Source organism: Dermacentor variabilis, chromosome 7 (genome assembly GCF_050947875.1).
Source record: "Dermacentor variabilis isolate Ectoservices chromosome 7, ASM5094787v1, whole genome shotgun sequence".
In the NCBI taxonomy this organism is placed as follows: Eukaryota; Metazoa; Arthropoda; class Arachnida; order Ixodida; family Ixodidae; genus Dermacentor; species Dermacentor variabilis.
In genome coordinates, this window is record NC_134574.1 from 86299953 (window position 1) to 86326674 (window position 26722).

The 26722-nt window shown below is 45.6% G+C and overlaps 1 protein-coding gene across 2 annotated transcripts in view; it reads right to left on the bottom strand.

The window, feature by feature from the left end:
- Cmtr1 (Cap methyltransferase 1) overlaps nucleotides 1-26722 on the bottom strand; it is a 120418-nt gene that overhangs the window by 54460 nt on the left and 39236 nt on the right. For both annotated transcript variants that reach the window (XM_075698728.1, XM_075698727.1), the window contains 4 exons: nucleotides 19843-19937; nucleotides 17727-17799; nucleotides 12862-13054; nucleotides 8414-8523 (listed from right to left, as the gene is read on the bottom strand). In XM_075698728.1, coding sequence (XP_075554843.1) covers nucleotides 8414-8523; nucleotides 12862-13054; nucleotides 17727-17799; nucleotides 19843-19937 — 471 coding nt within the window. The remainder of the gene's footprint in view (nucleotides 1-8413; nucleotides 8524-12861; nucleotides 13055-17726; nucleotides 17800-19842; nucleotides 19938-26722) is intronic.

Below are 26722 nucleotides of genomic sequence, written 5' to 3' on the forward strand. Positions count from 1 at the left end.
CCATGAGTCGGTCTAACTCAGCGGAGACCTTGTCTAACAGAGCGAGTTGAATGTTTCTTGACTTGCAGAACCTTGGTGTTGCTGCGTCCCTTATATGCAGCCGTGCGGGTGGCCCCTTGACAAGTCCCACAACCTCTGTGAAAAGGTCAATGTACTGGTCTATCACGGGTGCAGCTCCTTGCTTCTCCAGCTTCACTTCGGCTGACTGCGACGTGATGTGAAGAAGCGGCACCCCTTGTATCTAGAGTTTCTGCAATAATTCAGTCGCAAAGGCTAGGGCCTTCGCAGTTCAACACTACGAGATTGCAGTCAACTGTCGCAGACTTATAGGAAGCTTGCATTTGCAGAACACTAAGCACTGGTAGCTTTCCAAGGTAACATGAAAGGGTTGACGCAGCCTTACAAAACGGTAGCCACTTATGACGATGGACTTCGTATATTGCTTTGGGCACCATGCAGACAGGCGAACCATTGTCGATTATCATCTTCAGTGGAATTCTATTTGACGTGACAAATTTCTGTATGGAACCAGACATTCATTACTTTTTACTGACCATATTTGCAATGTATTGCTGCTGCTGTCTTCAATTTCCGCTGAACAATTGGTTATCGCCAAGGCTCGATGGGCGAGAACTGTTCTAGAGCATACTTGCGCCAAGTGACCGTGTTGCCCACATTTGTAACACTGGCGCCTTCACAGTGAGCACGCAATGGCTTGATGCCCCTGTCTGCCACAGCAGCTACATTGTTGCAATAACATGCTCGGTTCATTCCTTAATATTGTAAGTTCCCCTTTGCGCTGAAAGTTGAGCCCACGGACGGCATCACCTTGCCTGTCCATCTGTTGCGAACCTAGCTCTGTGCTTTCTGCTGCTAGAGCAAGTGCTTCGGCATCCGAAAGAGTCGTCTTCGCTAGTAGCTGTTTTTGTGCAAGTTTTTCAACCGCACTCTGCAAACAATGCGATCCCTGAGCATTAGCTGCAGCATCGAAGAGAAGTTCCAATTATGGGCTATCCTATGAATCTCGATGATAAACGCCTGCATAGACTCTCCTCCTTGTAGGCATCAATGAAAGAACTTGAAACTTTCTGATATCTTGTCGGGTGATGGATCATAGTGCTCATTCAAGGTTGAAACGACTTTTTCATAGCTTAGCGAGCTTGGTTTTCTAGGTGCTACTCTGCCGCAAACAATCTCAACGGTCCTAGATCCTAACGGTGCAACCAACAAGGCCCTCTTCTTTGCATCGTCTGTAACTTCGTTTGCTTCAAAGTAAGCGTCAACTTTTATGAGATACGCGCACCACTTATCTGTGTTCTCTATAAAATCCAGAAGCTTGAGGGCCATGGCCGTGGCTGGGCCGATAGGTGTCTTCATGTTGTGGCTGGTGCCCGGCTGCTGCTGCGTATCTGTGGGAGTTCTCGTCACCACTGTTACGATGGCTGACGGGCGGAGGCAACGCCCGTCCCGTATTGAATGAGACAGTCGTGCCAGCCGAAGAACGCCAGGTTTATTCACACTCGGAAATATAACAAAAAGGCAAGGGGAGAGGGAAGGTGTGACAGAAAGACTGCGCACATGTGCACTAGAGGAAATAGCTTGCTTGCCAAATTCATGGGTTACCGCAGAAGTGAAGGCTACGGAAACTAAGCATGCCTTGTTCACCGCTGCTGGAAGTAGTCCCGCAGTTTTGCTCACGTTTTCTTATGTGGGAAATAGAAAATAATACTTTTTTGCTTTTTACAGCACCTAATTTGAAACAATACGTCACATTCACCAGCTAGCTATTGGTATTTTCTTGCATATTTAGTTTGCTCTTCCCAAGTTTTTACACACCCAAGACTGTCGCACGTTTTGCACATTAATGAAACGCAAAATGACACCTGTGTCTTCTGGTGAGTGTTCGCTGCTTGCTGTCCCGCCAATCAACTACCCTGAGAGGCTGTTTACCCAACTTTGGCAACAAAAGACTGTTGAAGCACACAAAAAAAGTTTTTCTGGTGTCTGTACGGAAACCGATCAAATTCATCTGGGAATCGCAACCACTGGCCCGTACAAATGAGTGAGTGAGCTGACTGCTGCGCCGGCTCTACCGACACCAGTGTCCATTGCATGTCCAAGTCCTAACAGATGCCGTATGGCTGCTTCAGAGCTTCGGCCGACGCAGGCTGCAACGCTCGCTGTTCAGAACTTGGTATACAGTAAAACCTTGTTAAACCGTACCCGCTTAAACAGTAGTTTCATTTCAAAAGTAGTAAAGTCAAATCCCCGACTCAGCAGCCATTGAACATAATGTGTTTTGTATCCTCATAAACCGTACCAGCTTAATGCGTACATATCGGTTAACACGTAGTGTTTCCACTTTTCGTTGCGCAAACACAGCGGTGCGTCGTTTCCATTGGGCGGCACAGCAGAACAACAAGCCTCAGAGATTGGAACAACGGGCTCCAAGCATCCTGTGCATTTGTGTGTGAAGCCACATCAACATCAACACCATTTCCGTGCCATGCCAGAGAGTGTTTTGGCGTCGTGCAAACAAGGACTGCATCATGCCGAAGCTCGGCTAAAGAAGAGGCTGGGTGCTTAGCATGGAAGAAAAATTAGGCATCGTTTGTGCTATCAAATGTGACACGAAGAAATCGGCGCTGGCATGCGACAGGGATCTACTGTTGACTACGGTGTGTGGCATTTGGAATGCGAAGAAGTTGCTTGGCAGTGCTGCTGCGACTGCGAAGAGATGTCTGCTACGAGGTTCGACTTCTCGCCATCGTTGCCTCTGTTGTTGCCGAAGTGTTGACTAGCGCCAGTAATGAGGACGACACGGAAAGCAACAGCACAGGCGATTGAGGCCCGACAGTGGCAGAAGCTGCGCGTTAAGTCAGTCTCGCGAATGCAATCGTTGCGACGAGAACAGCACCCCGCAATGAAAAAGGCACTTCTGCAGCGCTACTACCCGCGTGCACAGAGAACATGCAACACCAATCGGGAATCTGCCATGCGAGTGTTTGCCGTGAAGAGGGGGCTGACTGAAAAGCTGGCCCGCAGCTTCAGTAAGTTGGAGGCCGCTGTCGTCACTTTTAGTGCGCTAAGTGAATAAATACTTCATGTCTTTTTCCCATTTCATCGCATTCTCTCTGAGTTCCGTTTTTGACAGGTAAGTGGGTGATCTCATGCTATTTTGGTTAAGCAGTACTACCATTTAGTATGTACTTTTTCCGAGCTTCGGCCAACTACGGTTTAACAAGGTCTCACTGTATATCAGATCTGAATAAACACTGATTCATGCCGAGTTAATTGTATCTGCCTTGACTAAAGTAAACAGGTTGTGCAAGGTTGGCGAAACCAAAATTGATGACAAGTGTGCCCGGACTACATTGCATACGAATGAAGTCATGTGCAGAAGCTCCGCCACCGTAGCTTTCACTTCACAGCCAAGAAAAGTTGTCTGCAAGTATAACGCCATCGCTGGTGCCTGTGTTCCTTCTAAAAAGTACTACAGTCGCCGACTGATTTAACGGACTTCAAGAATTCGGACATGCCCAATTATTCGGTCAGCTTCGTGGCACTGCCATTCTCCCCATAGACGATAATGTATAACAACTGTCGAAAGTTCGGACACCTTGCAACCTCTCGTCTGATTTTTCGGACACTCCTTGAGCCAACCCGATCGAGAGAACCATGCACCGACTCTGACCGGTGCATGGTTCGACTTGCTGAACGCCATTTTTGTTTCGAACGGAGCCTCCTTGCTGCCCCACGAAGTGGCGCTACTGGAAATCCCCGTTCATCATCAACGTTTCAGCCTGGTTCGATAGAGTGGCTCTACAGCGGTTCCGGTTTCAGCTTAGTAAGCCATGTCAAGACAATCCAGCAGCTGATTTGTTTCTTCGCGCACGACGCTGCGAGCAGGCCATGTTTTTTGTTTGTGCGACTGGTGTCGGCACTGTGGTGTTTGCTTTGAGTGCCGTGTCGAGGTTTCGGTGATCCAACGCGGCACACGGAAACATCGCGTCAAGTGTATAATAGCGCTGACAGTGCCCGCACAGACTGCGCTGGGGAATGCCGGCAAGCGGGTGCCAGGAGGCCTAAGATTTGTCGCCTTCCGACGTGCTCCCTACTGAGGCGGAAAATGTTGTGCCGAGACCTGCGCAGTGGTTGCATTGCGACTCCGGACACCGTCTCATTTGACAGTTTCACAGGTGCTGACACTGCTGTACTGACATGCGCAGAACTCGACGACGGCGAGATCATTCGTCAGGTTTCTGCTGCGCCGCCGGACAATGACTCCGAGTCGGAAGATGACGCACCATGTGCTACGCTGCCATCGCATGCGGAACGTGTACAAGCAGTGACTGATTTCAGCCACCTATAGTGACCATACGACCCTCTCAGAGATTCAGGCTTATCTGATCGCGCCTAAATGGAACAGCGTGCAACGGCGCATTCACGATTTCTTCAAGCCTACTGCCAAGCCTGAATAAGTACGTGAAAATAAAGGATTTCATTTTTTTTTTCTTAATCTGCTTTTTCGGACACCTGTTTATTCGGACATTTCCGCAGTCCCGTGAGGTCCGAATAAACGGTCGGCGACTGTATACAATTCGCATTGCGCACAGAATCAGGTTTCACAAGGTTCAGCAACAACAGACATTGGATAGAGCCATCGATAACATTCTAGAAACTTCCGATACACGTATTATGATGCGATACTTAGCAATTGGTGTTTGACAAATCCTTGATGACGACAAGAAGCAATCCTTGTACTCGGAGAACTCTCCGGTGGTATCACTTGGTCTTCGGATAGCGTTATCAATTTGGACTTCAGGTCGATGATCGCACCGTATTGATTCAGGAAGTCCATGTCAAGAATTACGTCTCACGAGCATTGTTGGAGGATAAGGAAGGCGCAAGTCTTGTCATGAACGGTAATTCTCGCCATGCAGATTCCAGTCCATGTTATCAGGTGTCCTCCAGGTGTCCGGATTTGAGGGCCTTCCCATGCAGTCTTAAACCGGGCGACAAAGGGTCCACTGATGATGGAGTAGTTGGCTCCTGTGTCCACTAAAGCAGTCACTGTGTGGTCGCCAAAAAGCACGAGGAGGTCGGGGGTTCTTCGTCTTGCATTGCAGTTAAGACGCGGTGTCGGGTCACGCCTGTGTCTCGTTGTTCTAGTGATGTTACGCCAGATCGTCAGGTCCTTCGGTGCCGTTTTCCTATCTTCGAGGCTTCATTCGGGTGGCATAGTGTTGTCGCTACGTAGTCAAGGTGTTTTTAGCATCTTTGGCCTTTCGACAAACAGCAACCTCACCTCAATCAGTTGCTGCTTTTAGTTTTCCAGATGTCGGCTTACGAACCGGCCATGGGCTGGTCCTGTGTATGGTGGGTGCTGCGGCAACAGGCAGTGTCCTGGTGATGGCTGATGGGATCGTCGGAGACTCCATTGTGCTGTGGTGATGTGGTTGGTTATGTCATGTGGTTGTCAGCGATGTCACAGCACGTCGAATGTGAAGCCACTAGTCCCATCTCCCAGTATGAGCATCAACGGCAGATGTGGCGCACTTCTCCGCAATGATAGCAGAATGGGTGGTCGCCGGGAGCACACCCGACATCTGTCTTTCTGGAGCAGTTGCACTAGGCAATGGGTGGGCAAGCTGGCAGACAACGGAATCACATTGTTATGGGGTCATGGCGCGGATGGTGACCTTGACAATGGACAACTGCAGCACAGGTCATCGTTTCCAGTATGGTACACGGCAATTCTGGCTGCACTTCAGAAACTCCCAGTCACCGTTGAAGTTCATCCTTGACCCTGTCGGTGATTGAGGCCACCTGAGGGTGTGGTGAAGGGCACATCTTGTGCAGTTCTTTGCACTCAATGGCCCTAATGGTCTCTCAAAGGTTGTCAGTGCCCAGTGCTTGAATTTCACACCATGGCATAGACATTTGGCAATTATCTTGCCTAGTGCCCATTTCCAGAGTCTTCTGAATCATCGTCGCCTCTGTCAAAAATTCTGCTGAGGTCATCAGCGGATTTCGGATCAGTTCGGCAAACAGTTCTTCCTTTACGCCCCGCATTAGGAAGCGGACTTTTCTCTCCTCGGGACATTTCCAGGTTGGCATGCTGGAAAGGATGGGTCAACTTTTCCGTGAAAGATGGCAACGGTCTCATTAGGCAGTTGCATCAGAGCTTCCAGTAGTAGTTTGGCCCTCTTTCTTGGAACCATGCTCATAAAGGGCTTCAGCAAGCTGCTTCTAAACAGGTCCCACATTGTTAGGAGTGATCTCCTCGTTCTCAAACTGAGCCTTCACAGCATCCCCCAGGGAGAAGTAGACATGGCACAGTTTGTCCTCAGACTTGTGGGTGTTGAAGTTTGAAACCAATCAGAAGGTCTCGGGCCAGCTTTCTGCATCGTAGGACGAAGCTCCACAGAAGGTAGGTGGTTCCCTGGGTTTTTTCAGTACGATGGCTGCACGCGATGCTCGGTCTGTCATGGTGGTAGCTGACTTGGCCATGCTCTTCCTGGTCGTCTTCTATAGAAGCCCGTGCTCCAGGGGCCAATTGTGTTGCCTGCAGCTAGCTCGATGGTCCAAAGCAGCATTGCCATCCTCTGCACACTTTCGATTAGGCTGTCTGCTGGATGGGGGCGTCCGGTACATAAACAGAACAGCCTTTCCTCCAGATGTCACGTAGTGACGGTGAAGAACACAGTAGCGAAAACTGTAAATCAGGAAACTAGCTCTTTATTGGGCAAACCTATGCCCAGCAAAACAAGTGGCACTCAAAGCACAACGATAGCAGTGAGCACAGTCAGCGATCGCTGAAACGTGATCAGCAGGTCAAGTGCGTTGGCTTTTATACATGACTATTCGAAGGTTCCAGCGTAATCGCCAGTGCTGGTGTGCCTTTCCAGAAAGTATCACACAAGTTGCGTCGTGCATGGAGTCAGGTTACACATGGTTCAGTGACAACAAAAAACAGATATAACCATCGATAACATTCGAGAAACTTGCGGTACATGTAGGTGCATCTTGTGCCGAGCGAAAGCATTTAACATTCCTCAGTCGGTGAAAAAGCGGTCACCAGCGAAAGATAAATAACTACACATGTCAATACATAACATTTAGGAACCTAAGAACAAATCAAAGAAAATTACTGCGGTTTAACATTCCAAAGCAACACACAAGACATAGTAGTGAGCAGCTAAGGATCAATTCAGATTATAGAGTTTACTGCAATACTACCAAGAGGGAAATCTGCCGCGACATTCTATGTGAACTTCCTAGTGGGCATTGTGCCACCTTGGGAATTCCCGAATGGGAATGCGAGGCTTTGTCTCAAATGTGACTTGGCCTAAAGCATCACCATAACCGCACAGAAAAAGCTTTTTTTTTAAAATAAAGTCTTTATAGAAGGTGTTCATTCACCATTACTACATATCTCGATACACCCACATTGCATAAGCAAGCGAGAAAGAAGGAAAGGCAACAAACTGACATACAGATTGGTGCAGACCTTGTCTTCTGTCCTCCAATTTTAGTGGCACGCTGGTAGTTCTTAAAAAAACATCTCATCTAATTGTGCATTGAAGCACAACTCCTCGTTATTCAATAAAGAACTGTTCTCGTGTAACAGCAAAGGAACTTATCCCGTCAGCGCTTGTCCTGTCTGGTTGCTTCTCGTGTTCGTGTTTCTTCACAACGTTTATTGTCAGTATGAATCCCCAACGAGCCCAGGTAGCCACCTTGCTAAATAAAAGGAACAGCTCCTTTCAGGTGTTGCTTTTAGTAGCGAATTAATCACTGTGACAGACGAAAACATGCTAGCAACAAATTAAATTAGGCTCTGAAGTTTCACAAACTAAAACCGTGATGTGATTAGGAGGCACATCATAGTGGGGGATTCCTCACTTAACTTTGACCACCTGGGCTGCTTCAACGTGCACCTAAATCAAGGTACATGAGTGTTTGTGCATTTCGACCCCCATCAAAATGCAACAGCCTGAGCAGATGGGATAGAACCTGCAACCTCAAGCTCACCAGTGCAACGTCTTAGCCACTGGGTTACCGTGACAGGTAAAGGTTAACTCGCTCACTGCAACAGGTTTTTTTTTTTTTTTTTGCATTCTCAATTCCTGTGCATCATGGCCCACTGGTAATCACCAGGGAGTTGTCCACCTTTGAAACTTTTTTTAAGGTTCAAAGAGACGGCACCATGTCGCATCTGATCAGAAACAAGAATTTTTTCACTCCGTTGATTTCTAGGAAAGACGTCGCTTGCGCACTGCGAGAAAGCCCAGCACAGCCGCACAGGGGGAATAAGGGCCATGAACCACTGGGGACCCATGCCGCAGCAAACGTGTTAACAACTGTCTCATGCATCACATCAGAAAATCATCGAGGTGTGCTTCCTTACACCATCTGCCATGACGAAGTGGACCCCCTGGTTGTCCGTGCTCTCCTTGACAAATTTGGAGAATGCCCGTACGTTCTCGGGATAAAAGATGTCACCATCACCTTTGACACCTGCACATGAGACACAACATGCAATAAATGGCACGAAAGAGCGCTCTGGTGTCACGCATGTTTCAAGGTTTCCCTGGATTCGTGTTTTAAGGCAAACAATGAGCGTGCAAAGTCTGTCCCAGAATTTCACTCAATAAGTCAGCAAAAAAGTAGGAAAAAAGTAGGAGAGGATGCATCAGTGTTGCTCTCTCTAATCGAGAGGACCTGGTTGGCCTCTAGCGAGAGCCGGCCTGCCCTATGACAAGGCCGAAGTTTATGCAAGTGCTTTATGTGCAACCCATTTCTAGTCTTCAACAAAAATTTAAAATTAAATTAAATTTAAAATTAAATTAAATTAAGAATTAAATTAAATTAAAATTAAACTAAATTAAAAAACACAATCTGATTACATGTATGAGGCATGCCGTAGTGGGGGACTTCAGAAATTTGGACCACCTGGGCTTCTTTAACGTTCACCTAAATCTAAGTAGGTACATGCGTGTTTTCACATTTTGCCCCCATCGAATTTCGGCCGTCGTGGCCGGGATTCGGTCTTCATCAAAATATAGATCAACAGACGATGGAACAAAGGACAAATACCAAACTTCTCGTGCAATTAAGCAAGAATGATGCAGAACTTCATCAAATGTTCCAAAAGGCTTATGGAAAGGGTACCTAAAAGGAAAGTAATGTGCTCAAGTGGGTCCACCATTTTTGAGATGGACGTGAAGACCCCAAGGACAATGTGATATAAGGACAATTTTCTACGCCTTGCAAAGATGAAAGCATCGATCATGTGCATTCTCTCATGCTCAGTGATCACCGAATGAGTGTTAGAATGATAGCAGAAGCTCTTCATTTAGGAAAGTCATCTGCTCAGCAGATTTTGACTGAACATTAGGAAATCATGAAGATTTGCACCAGGATGGTACTACAACTGCTGACTACTGAGCAAATGTTGTAGCGAAAATAACGTTGCATCGACTGGAAAATTTCAGAAAACCACGATGAACTTTGGCAAAGGGTCGTCACCTACAGTGACACTTAGATTTATGAATATGACATCAAGCTGAAGCCACAGAGCAAGATGTGGAAAAAGAAAGATGAGCCAAGGCCAAAAACAAAGGTCACCTTGATCATGCATTTTAAGTGTCATGTAATCGTGCATCATAAGTTTGTACCTGAAGGTCAAATTGCCAATGCAGCTCTCTATGTCAAGGTCCTGAAGCACCTGAGAGATGGTGCGTGCCGTATATGACCAAATTTGTCAAAAGAGGGGCACTAGATCGTGACCCACGATTATGTCCCGGCGCACTCTGCATTGACAGCACGCAAGCTCTTTGTATGCAATTCCATCACTGTGCTGTAACACCCTCTCTATTTGCCTAGCTTGACCTCCTGCGTCTTGTTTTACCTCAAATGCAAATTGGTGCTTGGAAGGAGGCATTTCAGCGTGTGACAACAGTTCAAAAGGAAACGACATCACTACTGAGGTCCTCAACAGCAGAGGGCTTCCAAGGGTGCGTCCAGCTATGGGAGGAGAGGTGGAAACAGCATATTGTGTCGAACGGGGAGCATTTTGAATGTGACCACAGTGGTGTATCTGAAAGTTTGGGAAATTGTTTTTTTTTTAAACACACTGCAAAACCTTTTGGGACAGACCCCATATATAGCACTTTCATTTACCGTGAGAGCGACCATATGAACACACCGGCCACTATTGCAGCAGTGGCGTCAGGTCAAGGCATGGGGCAACAAAATAAAGAGAAAAACAACTGCATTGTACAACAACAACCATGTAGTCAGACCTGTTCCTGTCGCCCAAAGCCTGCCTTGTGTTATGGCATCCTTGAACATTCACAAGGGTGCGTTGAGATAAGGACAACATAAGAGGTGCCCCGACTATTTTTAGTTTTCAGTGAAATTTTTATATGAGGTGAAAAAATATCTCTGTAGAAAGAATTAACCTTCGTTTTGCGAAACTTACCATGCATTTCGTATCTTAAAAATGTTCTTATTTCGTTTTTAAAATGTTCTTATTTCACTAAATGTGGAAAAGAGTGTTTATCGATTTGCAGATTTTATAAATTGGAATGCTTACCACTCTAAAATGAACACAGTACCCTACCAAAATTTTTTCGTTACATCTATGTGACTAGTATTATTGGCCCATGAGAAGTTAAATTTATGTTGCCCACAGTATGTTTTTGGAAAATTTCCAAACTTCGGTTTTTGAGCAGCTGCCTCTGACTGAACCCAAAATCAGGGTTTCTTTCTGGGCAATTTTAGCCAATGCAATGAAGCTGAAAAATATTTCTGACACGTCTTCAAAAAGTTTCTCGCAAACTAAAAAAAAAAAAGTATGCAACCACACCAAATATTTATTTCATTATGAAATCCCCAAAATGCCAAGACTGCAATAGCAAAAATTGTAATATTCGAGACATTAAAAAAAATAAACATAGCCGATTTTCATGAACATTTTATAAAATACTCACCCAGGATTGGTAAATCTGGCACGACAAAAACATGTTGCATTATTTTAAGTTAGAAAATTGAGCCTATCTTTAGACTCGTGTATGATCGTCCCAACAATGTGTCTCGTTCTAATAATAAAATAAAGATCACACTCATGTTTAATTCTGAACTCATTCTTTGTGTCGCAGTAAAGTAGAGTGACTCAGATTGTGTCCTTTTTGCCTCGTGTTAGCCGTGAAATGAGTTGAGCTTGAGTTTTCAGGGATCCTGCAACCATATTCCAACTATGGTACGCTGAGGTAGCAAGCATGTGAGGTGCTTACAACAAGTTTTTAAGACTAGTCGGGCGAACCTATTTCTGGAATTGGTCTCTAGTTACATATTCTACCCGAAACGCTTCTCATGTGCATGAACGATGGACAGCGTAATGGGAAAGTGCAATGAATTCACTGCAGTGGATGAGCCAACTGGGTATGTTCTGATGACGACAGTCGCAAAACGGGTCCCAAATATTTTTCATTTTCACTTAAATTTTTATATTAGCCATAAAAGTCCTTCCAGAGCTCAGAACTGTAACTACTTTTCCAACACACTTTTTTCCCCACACACAAGAAACCTTAACCGAGACGAGTTTCAAAAATTTTGTTATTGAATTGGAAAACGTTGCAAATTTTAAAAGTGCGTAGTATAGAGAACACAGTTTTCTGCATGCTGACACCATTTACTCCCCCTCTATATGCCCTCTCATACGAAACTACGGCAATCTGAATTCAATTAGTCTTAGAACAGCATTTTGCTATGCAGTCAATACTCGATGAGCCTTGCATTGCATTTTTTAAGCTCTCCAGGCCCTCCATAATGCAAAGGAGAAAAATTCTGCTTAATATAATGTTCTCAAGGTATCAATCTGAAAATTTTACTGAAGCATCAGGGAGACATTTCAAGTATTTGTGCCAATTTTCATCAAAATCCATGAAGAAATAAGGAAGATGATTTGGTAAGCCATTTCTCTCCTTAGTAGACTTCGATCAATTCAATTTCGGTTAATTTTATTTTTCAGTTAATTCGATCCTGACCGAAGGTCCCAGCCGGTGCCGATGCATTTCTATAGGCCCACACTTTCATTATTTAGATACTACTAAAACTGGCCTCTGCCGGGAAACTTGAGCTTGACTAAGCATGCGTGCACTTAGCCTCTATTATGACCTCAATAGCAACCCCTTCGGTGTCAGGGTCTGTCTCGGCGGAGCTTGGCGGACAGTCAATGTGTCGAAGACAGGTCCCCGTTTCATGTCAAAAACACCTATTTCTGGCCTGCACTAGGAAGATTTTTCAAGTAATCACGGTAGCTCACAATGTCTGATTGTAGCATTTAACCGATTCTAATACGAACTTTTTTTTTTTATACCAACAAGATTGGGCCGAAAATTGCCAGTGCGGTGCAATCGAATGCAACAACAAAACCACATTCGTATGATTTGCCGCATAACACGGAAGCATTGCGGCGAAAATGACTTTAAAAACATGGTGGAGCTAAGCTGACTTTAGAAAACCGGCTACCATTGTGCAACACACTGTTCACATAAAAAAATTTCTACCTTGTTTAGGAGCTTTAATGTCATTTCTACATTAGCTTTCTTGGTTTTCTACTTTAAACACATGGAAATCGGTTGCACATTTCATTCGGGTCGTGTTAGAATTGGGCAAATATGCCTAGTGAATCAGCGGTGAGTGTCAGAATTTTTTTCTGCATCTCATGTATTCGAGCCCCCCAGATAAGGCAAGCAATTCTATTGGTCCTGTCATGGTCACATTAACAGAAGTCAACTGTATCAATTTTGATGAAGCTGGGAGTGAATAAAGCACCCATGACGCCCTCACCGTAGTGTGGTTCAAAGGTATCTGGAGATCCGGCAAAGAAGTCCTCCAGCTTGAAGTCGTTTGGGCCCTTAAGGGTGAAGCCAAAGCCCTTGGCCTGCCAGCCCTTGCGCCAAAGGACGTACTCCGAGAAACCACCGGGGCCCGCGCAGATGTCGGCGAAGTACAGGAGGTCGTCAGGACCCACCACAGGGTCCTGAAGTGAGAATTGCCGCATTTACTCAATTATCCTGTTCAGCTACGGCATCCACATTTGCAGACAAAAAACCTTTTGGTGATTTTTTCCAGTAGTGACAAGGAAAAAACATGGAAACTAAGCTGTCAGTCAGTCAATTCCTTGACTTACCCTATGCTACTCCAGTTCACTTCAGACTGCAGAGGATTGGTGCACACTGTTGAATATTATGCTCCGAAAAAAGAAGAGAAGAAGAAGAAGTGAGAAACGAGCGTGGAGCCGAGTGCGCGCCGGCATTTTTTTAGTTGTTTTTACAAGCGTCAAATAAAAGAAGACGTTCTCTACTTCGGCTCCGCTTCCTGGTTTTCAACATATGGTGCCGTGACCAGGATTTCAGATCTACAGTTGAAGATCCCTGACGATGAAGCGAGCTGCCTGAAGAGGATGACCGACCGACGCGATCAACACGACGACGCTGCGACAGAATCGAAGAACGATCCACGTCATCACGAAGCGACCGATTCCCGACGTGACGACATGGAAAGACTACGACGGAAGCGTGCTACCGTTCGAGCGGCGGTCACCAGGATCATCAACGAGATGACGACTCTTATGCAGACGGAACCAACGCCATACTGACCGACCATCTTAACCTATTGAAGATAAAGGAAACTATGCTTACGGAACTTGATAACCAAGTAGAAGAGCATGTTACAGATGATAACCTTGAGGATGAGCTTCAAAGCGTCGGACAGTATCAAGAATCTATCGTCCTCGCGAAATCCCGCGCTGAACGCATTTTATCCGATCAGCAAACGACTACGCACGAATCTCACGATGACTTTCGTCAAGCACGCGCACACGTTAAGCTACCGAAGCTCGATGTGTCGAAGTTTCATGGTGACCCCATTAAATGGCCAGAATTTTGGGATCAATTTGAGTCTACTGTTCACCAGAACCGATATATCACAGACGTAGACAAATTGAAATATCTTCGGAGCTACTTGAGGGGTAAAGCGGAAGTTGTCATCAGCGGCCTGTCGACAACTAACGAGAGCTATAGCACACCTATAGAACTTCTCAAAGAAAGATTCAGTCAGAAGTCACTGATTGTTAACGACCACATGCGTCGCCTTCTAAACCTACGTAAAGTTCGTTCTTGCGAAGATTTCGAAGGGCTTCAAAGGTTGCATGAAGAAGTGCAGACTCGCGTGAGATCCCTGCATAACCTTGGCGTGGAAGAAAAAGAATATGGAGTGCTTCTGAAAACTGCTATAATAGAAAATCTTCCGCAAGAAATGGTGCTCCGTTATAATCAGCGCATCTTGTCTTCGACAAATACAGGCGTTACTAGTGACAGGCTAAATGAAATGTCTGTTCTTCTAGACTTCTTGAGTCTTAAAGTAAGAAGCCGGGAACAGACTATAATAATGACTTCTGACAAGAAAGAACAAGCCTCAACAGCAAAACGACAATCTAATGAGCATTTCCAAGGTTCTGCATCTATGCTAACAGTGAAACTGACTCCAGAGAGTTGTATATTATGCGGAGACAAAGATCACTCGGTGGATGTCTGCCCAACGGAACTAACATTAGACGAGAAAAAGCAGAAACTACGGAAATTAGGATGCTGTTTCCGCTGTGCTAGACAATTTCACAAAGCTAAGGAATGCCGAAGCTGGAAGAGACTAAGCTGTGCGAAATGCAAGGGACGACATATCACCACAATGTGTGACCCAAAATGGAAGCAGAAGAATACAGAAACGCAAACAACTGTTTCCAGCTGATCGACGGACTCGCTAAAGTACAGAGTTCTTCTGCAGACCGCCCAAGTTTGGGCTCTGGGCACTGGAAGCAAATGCTTTGTAAGAATGTTCATTGATGGTGGCAGTCAACGCAGCTTCATCACGGAAGAATTGTCTAGGAAGCTGAAAGCCACTGTGTTAGTCGAAGAGCAGCTCACAATCTCGGGATTTGGAAACGTTTCAGCACCGCGGAAATATTATCGAAGAGTACGAGTCACGCTGCATAGCCAGTACGACTCAAACTCACTAGAAGTAGAGGCGATAGAAGTTCCCAAAATATGCAATGACTTGTCAGCATTGACAGATACAAATGTACTTGCAAAGTTGAAAAGCAAGAACTTACGTTTGGCTGACGTCAATGCAGTTCAGGTCTTGCCTGAGCCTGGAATAAGCATCCTTATAGGTGCCGACCATTACGGGCAGCTTGTCAGTGGAAGAATTGATCGACTGGACGACTCCTTGACCGCCACCGAAACTATCACAGGATGGACACTTCATGGAGATACCAGAAGTCCACCTAAGTTCTACAAGCCGGAAACCGTAAGGAACTTCAACATATGCCTAACGGAAGCCAATGTTTCCCAGCAACTGATGTCTTCCTGGGAAATAGAACATCTGGAACTGACTAACGAAAACAGCCTTTCGAAAGATGACGAACACGTCCTGAAGAAGTTCGTGGAAACAACTATTAGAAACAATGGTCGCGATCAAGTTGAACTGCCGTGGCGCAGCAATTGTTCCCAGCCTAAAAATAACCGGGATATCACATTAAAGAGGCTGGAGTCCTTGCAGAGAACGCTACATTGAGAACCAGAGTTTCAGAAGGAATATGACACTGCCATTAGGAGCTACTATAACAAAGACTACACTGAGAAGGTCACAATGGACAGTACGAGTGAACACATCACATACTATATGCCACACCGAGCAGTAGTGCGACGCGACAGAACTACGACTGAAGTACGGGTGGTATCCGACGCCTCTTCTCATGCTCCGGAGTTACCTTCACTCAACGACGTCTTGTGGACAGGGCCGAACTTGAACCTCAACATCATCAACTTATGGCTGAAGTTTCGCAGCTTCAAGATTATAATTTCCGCCGATATCGAAAAAGCGTTTCTTCAAATATCGCTGGCTGAACAAGACCGAGATGCGTTTCGTTACTTCTGGTTTGAAGAAGGATCTTCCAATATTGAAGAACTGCGCATCACAAGGGTTCCTTTTGGTGCCTGCAGCAGTCCCTTTCTCCTTGCTACAACTCTGCGGCCCCTACGCCCATCAGGAAGACACCTGCCAGCAATGGTTCCACCACGAGCACAGCAAAGTGCTCATGGTGCCGACGGCAAAGTTTACTCATCCAAAGTGCGCACTTCTAGTGGCAATACGTTGTGGAGACCGCCACAGACGCTGTACCACCTAGAATCTGCCGGACAAGCTCCGTCTTGAAAATAAACAAGCACGCGCAAATTGCTCGGCCGGGAGCTGTTGAATATTATGCTCCAAAAAAAGAAAAGAAGAAGAAGTGAGAAACGAGCGTGGAGCCGAGCGCGCGCCGGCATTTATTTAGTTGTTTTTACAAGCGTCGAATAAAAGAAGACGTTCTCTACTTCGGCTCCGCTTCCTGGTTTTCAACACACACAATTACTTTACTAAAAGCACTACCATGTTTGATGGGATATTCGTCAAGCCATATTCCATAAGCAATAAAGCAGCAGTCTGTTCCTCTTGACATATGCTGGCAACAATTGCCTCATATATGTGGTCTGGGCCAGTGATTCAAATCTTTTTAAGAAAAAAAGATGTGACATTATTGACCGCAGACTAATTACATTGTAATTATTCACTGAATTACTTTCTAACTACAAGAACTCAATGTAAAATGCAGAAAGAATCTTCCTGTGATCTATTCCCCATTGCTTTCTTTCGAGAGAGTCCATAGCACCTTGGAATAAGATGAAGCACCATGGACTGTAATGGCACACCCAATTTTTCATGGCCAGAAATGGCCATGAAAAATTGTAATGCACACCCCAATTTTCATACTTCAAGTTGTGCAGAATGCAATCCCCTTGACTTCTCTCGACAAATTTTCAGGGTAAGAGAGAAAAATAGCGACTTGCTCTCACTTGTAAAAAGAAAATTGATTACATCCAAGTCACAGTGGACCAGCCAGCCATCACTCGTCATACATCAGCTATGTCCAATAGTGTCCATTGGTGTCGAATGATGACAAACTTTCGGCATTTATGAAAGCTTCCAACACCGGCAGTATGCCAAAGAAAGGCCTTGGAGATTGGAAGGTGGGACTTGAGATTAGAGCATGGTATTTTCATGCCACCGACTGCAGTTTAGGTATCATGCTTGACTTTCTAACGCGTATATTAAGTTAGGTTTTCAAGAAAGAAGAAGCGCACTTTAAGAGTTGAATAAACACGATAGATGTATGAGAAGAGTGAGGGCAACTGAGGTGCTCAAGATTTATGGTACATTTGGCTTGCCCTTTTCAAGCACTCTAGTGTGCTCTAGTAGCGCGCCTTAAATTCCGCTAGTTGAAATCAAGCGCTCAGAGCACACTCGGCTGCTTCTTTCACAATGCCATGCCCCAGCTCAGAGTGCTTGGAGGCACTCTCGCTTTTAGACCTGGAAGTGCAACCAAGATTGGGCAAACTTTCGCTAACGTGGCAGCTGCAACTTCCGTCTTTGGCGTAGCATCTGCTACGGCGGCATGCATGGCATATGCTCACCTAAGCATACGCTGAAGTGCGCTTACAAAAGCTTGCGTAAGCATTACCACTATACTTGTACCAGATAAGTCATTAAAACACTCAATCCCTCTGATTCCTCCTGTCAGCTGTAGCATGGACGGTCAAATGGATACGCCCACTCACCCCATCTTCATCCACGGGAGAAGTGAACATGAAGTCAAAGGCAGAGTCAATGTTGGCCATCTTCATGGCTGCCCTGCGGAGCAAAAGCAAGCCAGTCAAGATGTTGAAGTAGCCAGACTAAGACGCATGGGAAAACTGCAGAGGTCATACATGGTCATGTATACTCCCCTCTTCTTTTATTTGTTTCTATTTTTACAGTTGGCATCCATTAATTCAACACTGACAGGAACAACGAAATTGATTGAATTATCTGGCAGATCAAGTTAAACAAGATGAAGAAAAAGCAACAGAACACAGCTGATTCATTTGGCAGTAGCCTGATTCTAACACAATGCTGAATCGAATGCACCCACTTTCCGTGCATCTAAAGTAGAAAACTACCATAAAAATAACATTAAAGCTTTTAAACAAAGTAGAAATCTAATGCGCACTCAGTATTTCAGCAAGAAAAATGGGCGAAGGTCTAATATGTTTTGCATAGTGGCAGGCAGTTTCCTAAAATCAGCTTCGCTGCACCAATTAATATCAGCTTCGCCCAAATACAGCCATTATGCGACAAAGCATACAACCACCGCAAACACTGTTTTCGGCTTAGTTGCCCTGGAAAAGAAAAAGCACGCTTTGGAATCGGGCAAGTACTTAGTACAATAGTGAGCTACCGTTATTGCTTGAAAATCTTACCTAGGGCAGGCAGGAAATAGTGGTTTTTGAAGGGAGATGTTGTGTTAAACACATTCACTGTCCCCTAAGCTTTGCCTAGACAGATGCTGCCAGTAAAGGGGTTGCTATTGAGGTCACCAATGGGGTCCAGCACGTGCGTGCTGACTGGTCATGTTTAAATTATCCTGCGAAGACCAATTTTAGTATCCAAATAACGAAAATTTGGGCCCATAGAAATGCATGGGCGCTAGCCAGGACCGTCAGTTGGGATTGAATTAACTGGAGTCGAAATAACCAAAATGTAATGTATTTATTTATGTTCAATGAAAGTATGAGAGTTTTAATCACTGTAGAGTGGTGTGGGGTACTCATCCTTACAGAGGGACACAGAGAGTACAAAAAGCAAGAAATTGAAAGAAAAACAAGAAAGGACAAAAAATAATTTGTGCAGAAACAATCGGCAATGATTGTCAGAGCAAGTGAATAGCTGAACGCTTCATTAGAGGAAAGATGTGCTTGAAAGTACACATTTGATGCAGCGAGGAGAATTAGGTAGCATTTGCTGTTTCATTCTGTAATTCGGCAGAGAAAGAAGCCGTTAACCAGCGCATCTCTAGTGGTGCCAAAGTACACTCCTACAGCCGCCAACAGGGGGAGGCCCCCACAGCACCTAAACCTTCAGGCACTCAAAAGCACTTGCGTGACAGCACGTGCCGATAGGCCTAGCACAATGAAGCCGAGTTCAACCTTTGCATGCTCGCGCATTCCCTATTTTCAAACTCCGCAACACAGCCCTAGCTGCTCAACGAAATTTCATGAGAATGTGATTATTTTGCCGTTGCAAATGACATATCTTGAAATCAAAGGTATGTGAGACCTACGCTTGCAATAATGGTTATATTTACCTGATTCTTTTGGCATTTGGCTATTGCATGAGAGCATTGCATGAGAGCACTTGTCCAGAGACATGCGCCTCGACAATTTTTCCTCCATGGTATGTACTGTCCTTCAAATTTAATGCCTTGTTTGACACCATCATCCATAACAATGCCGCTGTCAGCAATGAATACTTCCAACAGCGTGACAAATGATCATGGTTTCATTAGGAGAAGCGCACTTACAGGGGGCATGGCACAGCGATATATTAAATGTGGCGATGAATGGGAATTCAATGCATGCATAGTACAGCCCTACACCTGTGAATGATGTTTTGAAGGGAATGTTACGATAGTTCAACACAGACAATACCTCGGTATGTCTGGCTTTGATATATGAAGAACAGACTGAATGATCAGAAATTAAAACAAATAGAAGAAATCAAGAAAGAAATGACAAAACAATTTTTAAAAAGTTATAAAGCATGCTGCACTGCTATCATGAACCCATTCAGCGCTTTCTCTACACTCGTATAGTGCGCTTCCATACTTACTCAAATTGATGACGCAGGGAAACATACCTGTTCAGAAAGATTCCACCACGAATAGTTTCAAAAGGATTCGACCGTGTTCTCGCTCGCCGCAATTCCTCTGGTTCTAGCCTATCAAACACATTCTGAAATGAAAATAGAAGGTAGAAGACAAAATACACTTCAACTACAAGTACAGTAGAACCTCGATCATACGTTTTAGAAAAAAAAAAAACATGAGAAAAACGTACTAACCAGGAAACCGTACAATCTGAACTAAAAAAAAAAAAATTGGCAGACTGAACTATTGTTGATATTTACGTAATGCCAAACATTGTGCAGATTGTTGCGGGACAAGATGCCGATGCGCGTCGATCTGGTGGTGCTCCGGCAGCTCGAGACCCATTTCGCTGTTTTCCTATTGCATGGTGCTTTAAGAGGGTGACGGGATATAGTAGTGAAATCGAGCTGGTGGGCAATGCCGGATGCTGCCCAAGCAAAATATGATGCCCACATTCAGTGGCGCATTTAGACTATCGCCTACTAAAAGCGTGCAGTGCGCTACCAATAGCACAACACAGTATGTACCACGCGCTGTAAAATGGATAGGTGGAGATGCTTATTGCAATAGGTTTGGAGGTGATAACTGTGAATGCGGTACGCGATGACTCGAGTGGAGATTTGCTGGGACTGAAAAAACAAACTGTGCGCACCGTCGTTTTCATGTGAGACAAGTGTGAAAAGGCCTGATATACTTTCCCAATCACACACGCATTGCCCCTTTTTATGAATGAATGAATGAAGCTTTATTTCTCACTGAACATGGAGGAGGGTGAGAAAAAAAGTCATAAAAAGACAGCTTCAAAACTCTATAATATTTGGGGTTTTACGTGCCAAAACCACTTTCTGATTATGAGGCACGCCGTAGTGGAGGACTCCGGAAATTTTGACCACCTGGGGTTCTTTAACGTGCACCTAAATCTAAGCACACGGGTGTTTTCGCATTTCGCCCCCATCGAAATGCGGCCGCCGTGGCCGGGATTCGATCCCGCAACCTCGTGCTCAGCAGCCCAACACCATAGCCACTGAGCAACCACGGCGGGTAGCTTCAAAACTCTCAACCATGTGAGACCTAGCGACCGCAATACATGTACGATCGCAGTCTGCAGCCGGGAACAGCAGCGTGTTTTAGTTATCACCTATTAAAAGAGTGTGCTATGCTTCCGACGGCACCATGCGCTATGAAAAAGACAGGCAAAGATGCGCGTTGGCTTTTCACGCTGCAACATTTCACGCCCAGTCTGCACATCAAAACTTGCCAAAGCTGCAAAAACGACAACGTCCATCTCAGGGCCCCATCAGCTCGGCGTGAGTTGGTGATTTGCAGTATATTTGCTGGTACTGAAATGAGAAACTGAGTGCGCATCGGCGTTTTCACGTGAGACGAGCGGGCGAATATTGTGGTGAAGCAGCCACGGCAGGCAGCTGCATACTGTTTTCGGTAGCGCGCGCCTTGCGCAGTTTCTTTTTTACATGGGATCTAGTGGTCAGAAAACGTATCATACGATCCCAGTTTGGTGACGTACTGAATGTTGGTGCCGAAAAATCATGTTTTTTGGGAACGTACAAACTGGTAAAAAATGAGTGTAACTCTATTGGGTCATTTTTATGTTCTCGATTGCGACCGTTGGCTCCAGGAAAATGGATGTAATGGGAACATATCAAAAAGGTTCTACGGTTGTACAAAAACATGACACAGACCACATACACTATGGGAATCAATGTTAGGTGAAGCATTTTGCAGGCAGCTGGCTTTCTAGCCTTGTTTCGGGTAGTGCAAAGTGTCGCCAGATTGCTCAATGGGTTCATGTAAGGCAAGAAATTGCATGTGTGATGTAAATGTGTGTGACGACAATGATAAGACGAAAGCACGCTGACGGTAGCAGGACGACATTAAAAGGATAACAACAACAAGGCATGACAATGATGGTGATGACAGCAACAGCGTTAAGTACCACCATCAGACATATTCTATTTATTGAAAAGGCCTCAAATGAGGCAAGCCAGCAATCTACAACATACCGCAAAGTGCCTGGTAAGAAGAAAAGAATGTGCTGAACTAAAGATTGTGAAGAAGCCATCGATGATGATTGTCAACGTAAACAAACAGTCGAACGCTTCTACAAAGCTATTTGCTTTATTTAAAGAATGATGCGCCTGAATTGCATTGAGGGTAGTGTAAAACCCCACCCATATGTATTAGAAAAAAATATGAGAAAAACATACTAACAGTGAAAACGAATGATCCGAAGTCACTAACACATCCGGCAGACAGACTCAACAGTAGTTTACATCTATGTAAAGTGAAGCACTGCATGAATTGTTGCAACACGAATCACCGTCGCACGCCGAGCTGATGGGGCCCTGAGATGGACGTTGTCGTTTTTGCAGCTTTGGCAAGTTTTGATGTGCAGACTGAGCGTGAAATGTTGCAGCGTGAAAAGCCAATGCGCATCAAGCTGGTGAGGTGACAGCGAGATATGTGTTTTCATTTTCCTATTGCATAGTGCTTAATGATGGCAATGGGAAGCTGAAAGAAAACTAAAACTCAGCTGGTGGGCAACTTGAAATATCACTTTATTCAAAATTTCTTTCGGTCCTGACCCAAACACATGCATTTTAAGCTGCATTACTTGAAGCGAATGAAGGCCTTGACCCGCTTAGAGCAAAGTGGCAAGCAAAGGCATTGGCGCCGCCGACCGGCGGCAACCATTTTGCGCGCGCAGTGTCAAATTATTATGCCGACGAATTAGTCTCCCGCAGGCACAGAACAGGCCACAAAAGTACCAAACCCACAACTGATGACCACCCAGTAAGGGGTACCAAGCAAGTGCTGAGGGCTCCCAGCTGTTTACTGTGGAGTGAATGGAAATTGTCAAATTCCATGAGGCAGCACGTCCGAACTGTTAATCTCGGTCACAATCGCATCCCTGGTGTCCCTCGTGATAGAATCCACATGAAAATAAAGTTTTCCTGACGCTTTGCAATGCTAGAAAACCACGGTCTATTGAATGCCAAAAAGTGACCAAAAGACTGCGGGCAGACTTGTGCCGTAGCATTCCATAGGGCGTGCTCGATGAGCGAAGTTTTACCACTCTAAGGAACACTTCTGGTGCTGAAACATGCCGAAAAGCACAAAAGAAGTCTCCCTCCGATTATAACGGCAATGTTCGACACGAAGAGCTATGCTAACAAATCAGGAAGACGACTTTGGGGAAGCCGGTCTAGAAATTTGCTCGCCGCTCGCCATAATCAGCCTGCATCGCAAGAAAACACAGCCCCTAGCTTCGCTGCACTTCTGACGGTGCAAATCGACCGATAACTTGCCGAAAACATGAAAAATCCAAGTACCGCCAGCAATGAGTCAGGCGGTCAACATGGTGGGTCAACGCAAGATGGTGTTTCCCCGGCAATTTGGTCGAGCCTATCATGTTCGATTCGCGTCATCTGAGCTTGGACAAACTGTCTAAATGCGTGGTACGGTCATTGAATTTTGTTCCTAGATATTTGTCAATGGCGCGGACGCAACGGTGCGCGAACACAGACACTCAAACCGTATAATTAGCACAGTGTTGTCAATAATGGTGTGCCGAAAAACTCTCGTTTTGCAAACTTCACGGCTGCACACCTCTGGAAAAAATTGCCCTGTGATCATGCAAAGCCCCTACTGCAAAACCGTTAAGCTTTTACCATCGCGCTGCATACCCACGATAAGCGGCTAATCGTTTTCTGAGCACTACAAACACAACTTCAGACTCGAGCCATGGCATTTGTGGCGCTTTCCAGCGCGGTACTCTCGTAGTCTTCCGTGACCTTTGCACCCCCACCATAAAAGCGGCCACTGCCTTCCCCTCCTCATTCGCTCTCCAGTATACAAGCCGTTTGGACGTCAGTCATTCCTCTCATTCGCCTTCATGTCAACTCCTCGCCTCCTCGCTGCCAGTTTTGACGTCACTGCTCCTCCAAAGCTGCCCTCTTCCGCCCTGCCCTCCCGAGCACAATCTTTTACCAATGAGTGCCTTTCTGTGGTTCCTGCTTCTTGGTCTCCACAACTCCAATCGCCTTTCTTCTGCTACACATGAAACCGATGCCAAGCCCACCATTGCAACCGTCGCCATCACCAGTGCGCACTGACGTTGAAGCTGGCAGAGAGGTAGAAGGCGACTTCGAGACATTCGCGTTGGCTGGCGCTACCGCTCCCGTGGTTGCCTCAGCGACGGATGCAGAGATAACTGACACTGTTGGTGGCCCCTACGAGGACGCAGAACTGGTTGACGAAAAGCCACATAAGTGCCAACTATGGTGCATACGCGGGAGTACCTATGCTTGCTGCGAAATAAGATCGAATGCATGGGCAGCGACCACGGCCTCGTGCAATGCTTGGTCAAATTAGAGCAGGGGTTGCTCGCGACCGGTAAGAACTTCAAACAGCCAAAGCTGACTGCATTTTCTGCACCTGAATAAAGTTTAGCTTCACTGAATACATTGTATTTTGACTTCCTCGCAGTTGTGGTGCAACTAAAGTTCGACTGCTTTAGCTTTTCTCAGGTAGTCGCTTATATCAAATTGCCACTCCTAACAAATGTTTTGGCCATCCTACTGACTTCGTTATAACAAGGAATTACTGTAACTTGGTCTCTACGGGGACCACCAAAAAGGTTAGAATTGGAAGTACAAAATACTGAACTCGTCAGAAAATGCCATATGCACTCACATAATGAACGCACTTGAGTAATGAATGCAGCCCCCGATTTTCCAATCAAAAATTGTTTTTCTTTTTCTCGCATAATGATCACACCCTGAACTTGTTGCCGTGAAGTAGGAGACACAGTACGATTCGGCGTCTGACGTGGGGCTTGGCGGGTGCTACAGTGTCTGATGCCATGTCAGATGCCGAATCTTCCCATGTCTCCTACTTTTATAGTGATAACAATTATATGGACACTCCAGGCACATTTTTGTCGTTGTTGTCGTCACTCGATTTCCCGCGAACAAGGGAGGAAAGCGGGAAGGAAACACTCATCTTCCATCGCACTCATGGTACCGGAGAGAGGGGAGGGAGGGGTGCATAGAGTTTTACTCTGGCAGCAACTGCGCACTGCGCGACCGCGGCGTGCCCTATCTTCAAAGCGATCTGCATCGGGGGCTAAGTCAATGGCGGTTCATACTGTTGTGTGTGCTGCGATCTCGCTGCTCAGTTTGTGTTGAAATGAATGTTTGCAAGTTTATACGGCCGATAAAACTACTACAGTAAAACCTCGTTAAACCGTGCCCGCTTAAACAGTAGTTTTATTTTAAAAGTAGTAAAGTCAAATCCCCGACTCAGCGGCTATTGAACATAATGTGTTTTGTATCCACATAAACTGTACCAGCTTATTGCGTATGTGTCAGTTAACACGTAGTGTTTCCACCTTTCGTCATGCAAACACAGTGGTGCGTTGTCTCCATCGGGTGGCCCGGCAGAACAAGCCTCAGAGATCAGGACAACGGCCTCCAAGCACCCTGTGCATTTGCGCATGAAGCCAAAGTCACATCAACATCAACATCATTTCAGTGCTGTGCCAGAGAGCATTGTGGCGTTGTGCAAGTGAGAACTCGCTTCATAAGAAGGACGCCGGGTGCTCAGCATAGAAGAAAAATTTGACATCATTTGTGCTATCGAACGTGACATGAAAAGTCGGCGCTAGCACGTGACATGGGTCTACTGTTGACTATGGTGTGTGGCATTTGGAATGCGAAGAAGCTGCTCGGCAGCGCTGCTGCGACCGTGAAGAGATGTCGGCTTCGAGGTTTGACTTTTCACCACCGTTGCCTCTGTTGTTGCCGATGTGTCGCCTAGTGACAATGATAAGGACGACAGGGAAAGCGACAGCACAGATGATTCAGGCCCAACGGCAGCAGCAGCTGCGCATTAAGTCAGCCTCATGAATGCAATCATTGCGACGAGAACAGCACTCCTCAATGAAAAGGTGCCCCTCGACTTCTGCAATGCTACCGCGCCTGTGCACGAAGAATATGCAATGCCAACGAGGAATCTGTCATGCGAGTGTTTGCCGAGAAGAGGGGGCTGGCTGAAAAGCTGGCTCACAGCTTCAGCAAGTTTGAGGCTGTTGTCGTCGTTGCTAGGCCGCCGCAGCATCAAACGAAAATTATATGTTTGTCGTGCGAAGTAAATAAATATTGCTTGTTTTTTCCCCTCTCATCGCACTCTCTCTGAGTTCCATTTTTGACAGGCAAGTGGGCGATCTCATGCTATTTCAGTTAAGTAGTAGTACCGTTTAGTACGTACTTTTTGTGAGCTCCGGCCAACTACAGTTTACTGAGGTTTCACTGTATCCTTGCTTTGTGTAGCTGTCTAGACATTTGCTATTGCGATTGATTGTTCGCATTTCAAGTGAAACTGACTTCCTTAGAGGTGGCCGTGGAAAAAAAGAATTGCTAGAAATTTTACCCCGCATAATGAATTCACCCGTCAAATTTGCACATATTCTTTGGGAAAAAAAGTGCGTTCACACTGCGAGTAAATACGGCAAGTGATTTTATTCCATAAGTGGCCTAAAAGGGTGTGCCGTATTCAATGTATGTACCGAATTCTCATTCGCGAATACTAGATCGACTAGGTTTCGCTAGTTTTGACTTTCAAGGAGGTGTCAGCGACACATCACAATGAAAATAATGCTATGTGTACTTGACCCGGTGGCCAAATCAGCACATGGTCGTGCAGTCGGAGTGTGAACTATCACACAGCATGCTACAGGGTGTCTGAAATTTCAGTCGTCCTTATACGTCTATGGGGCTAGTGGCAACGGTGCGGAGCAGTCCGGATAATCAGGTATGGCCAAATTATTGTTGTTTGAATTATCAATCGGTG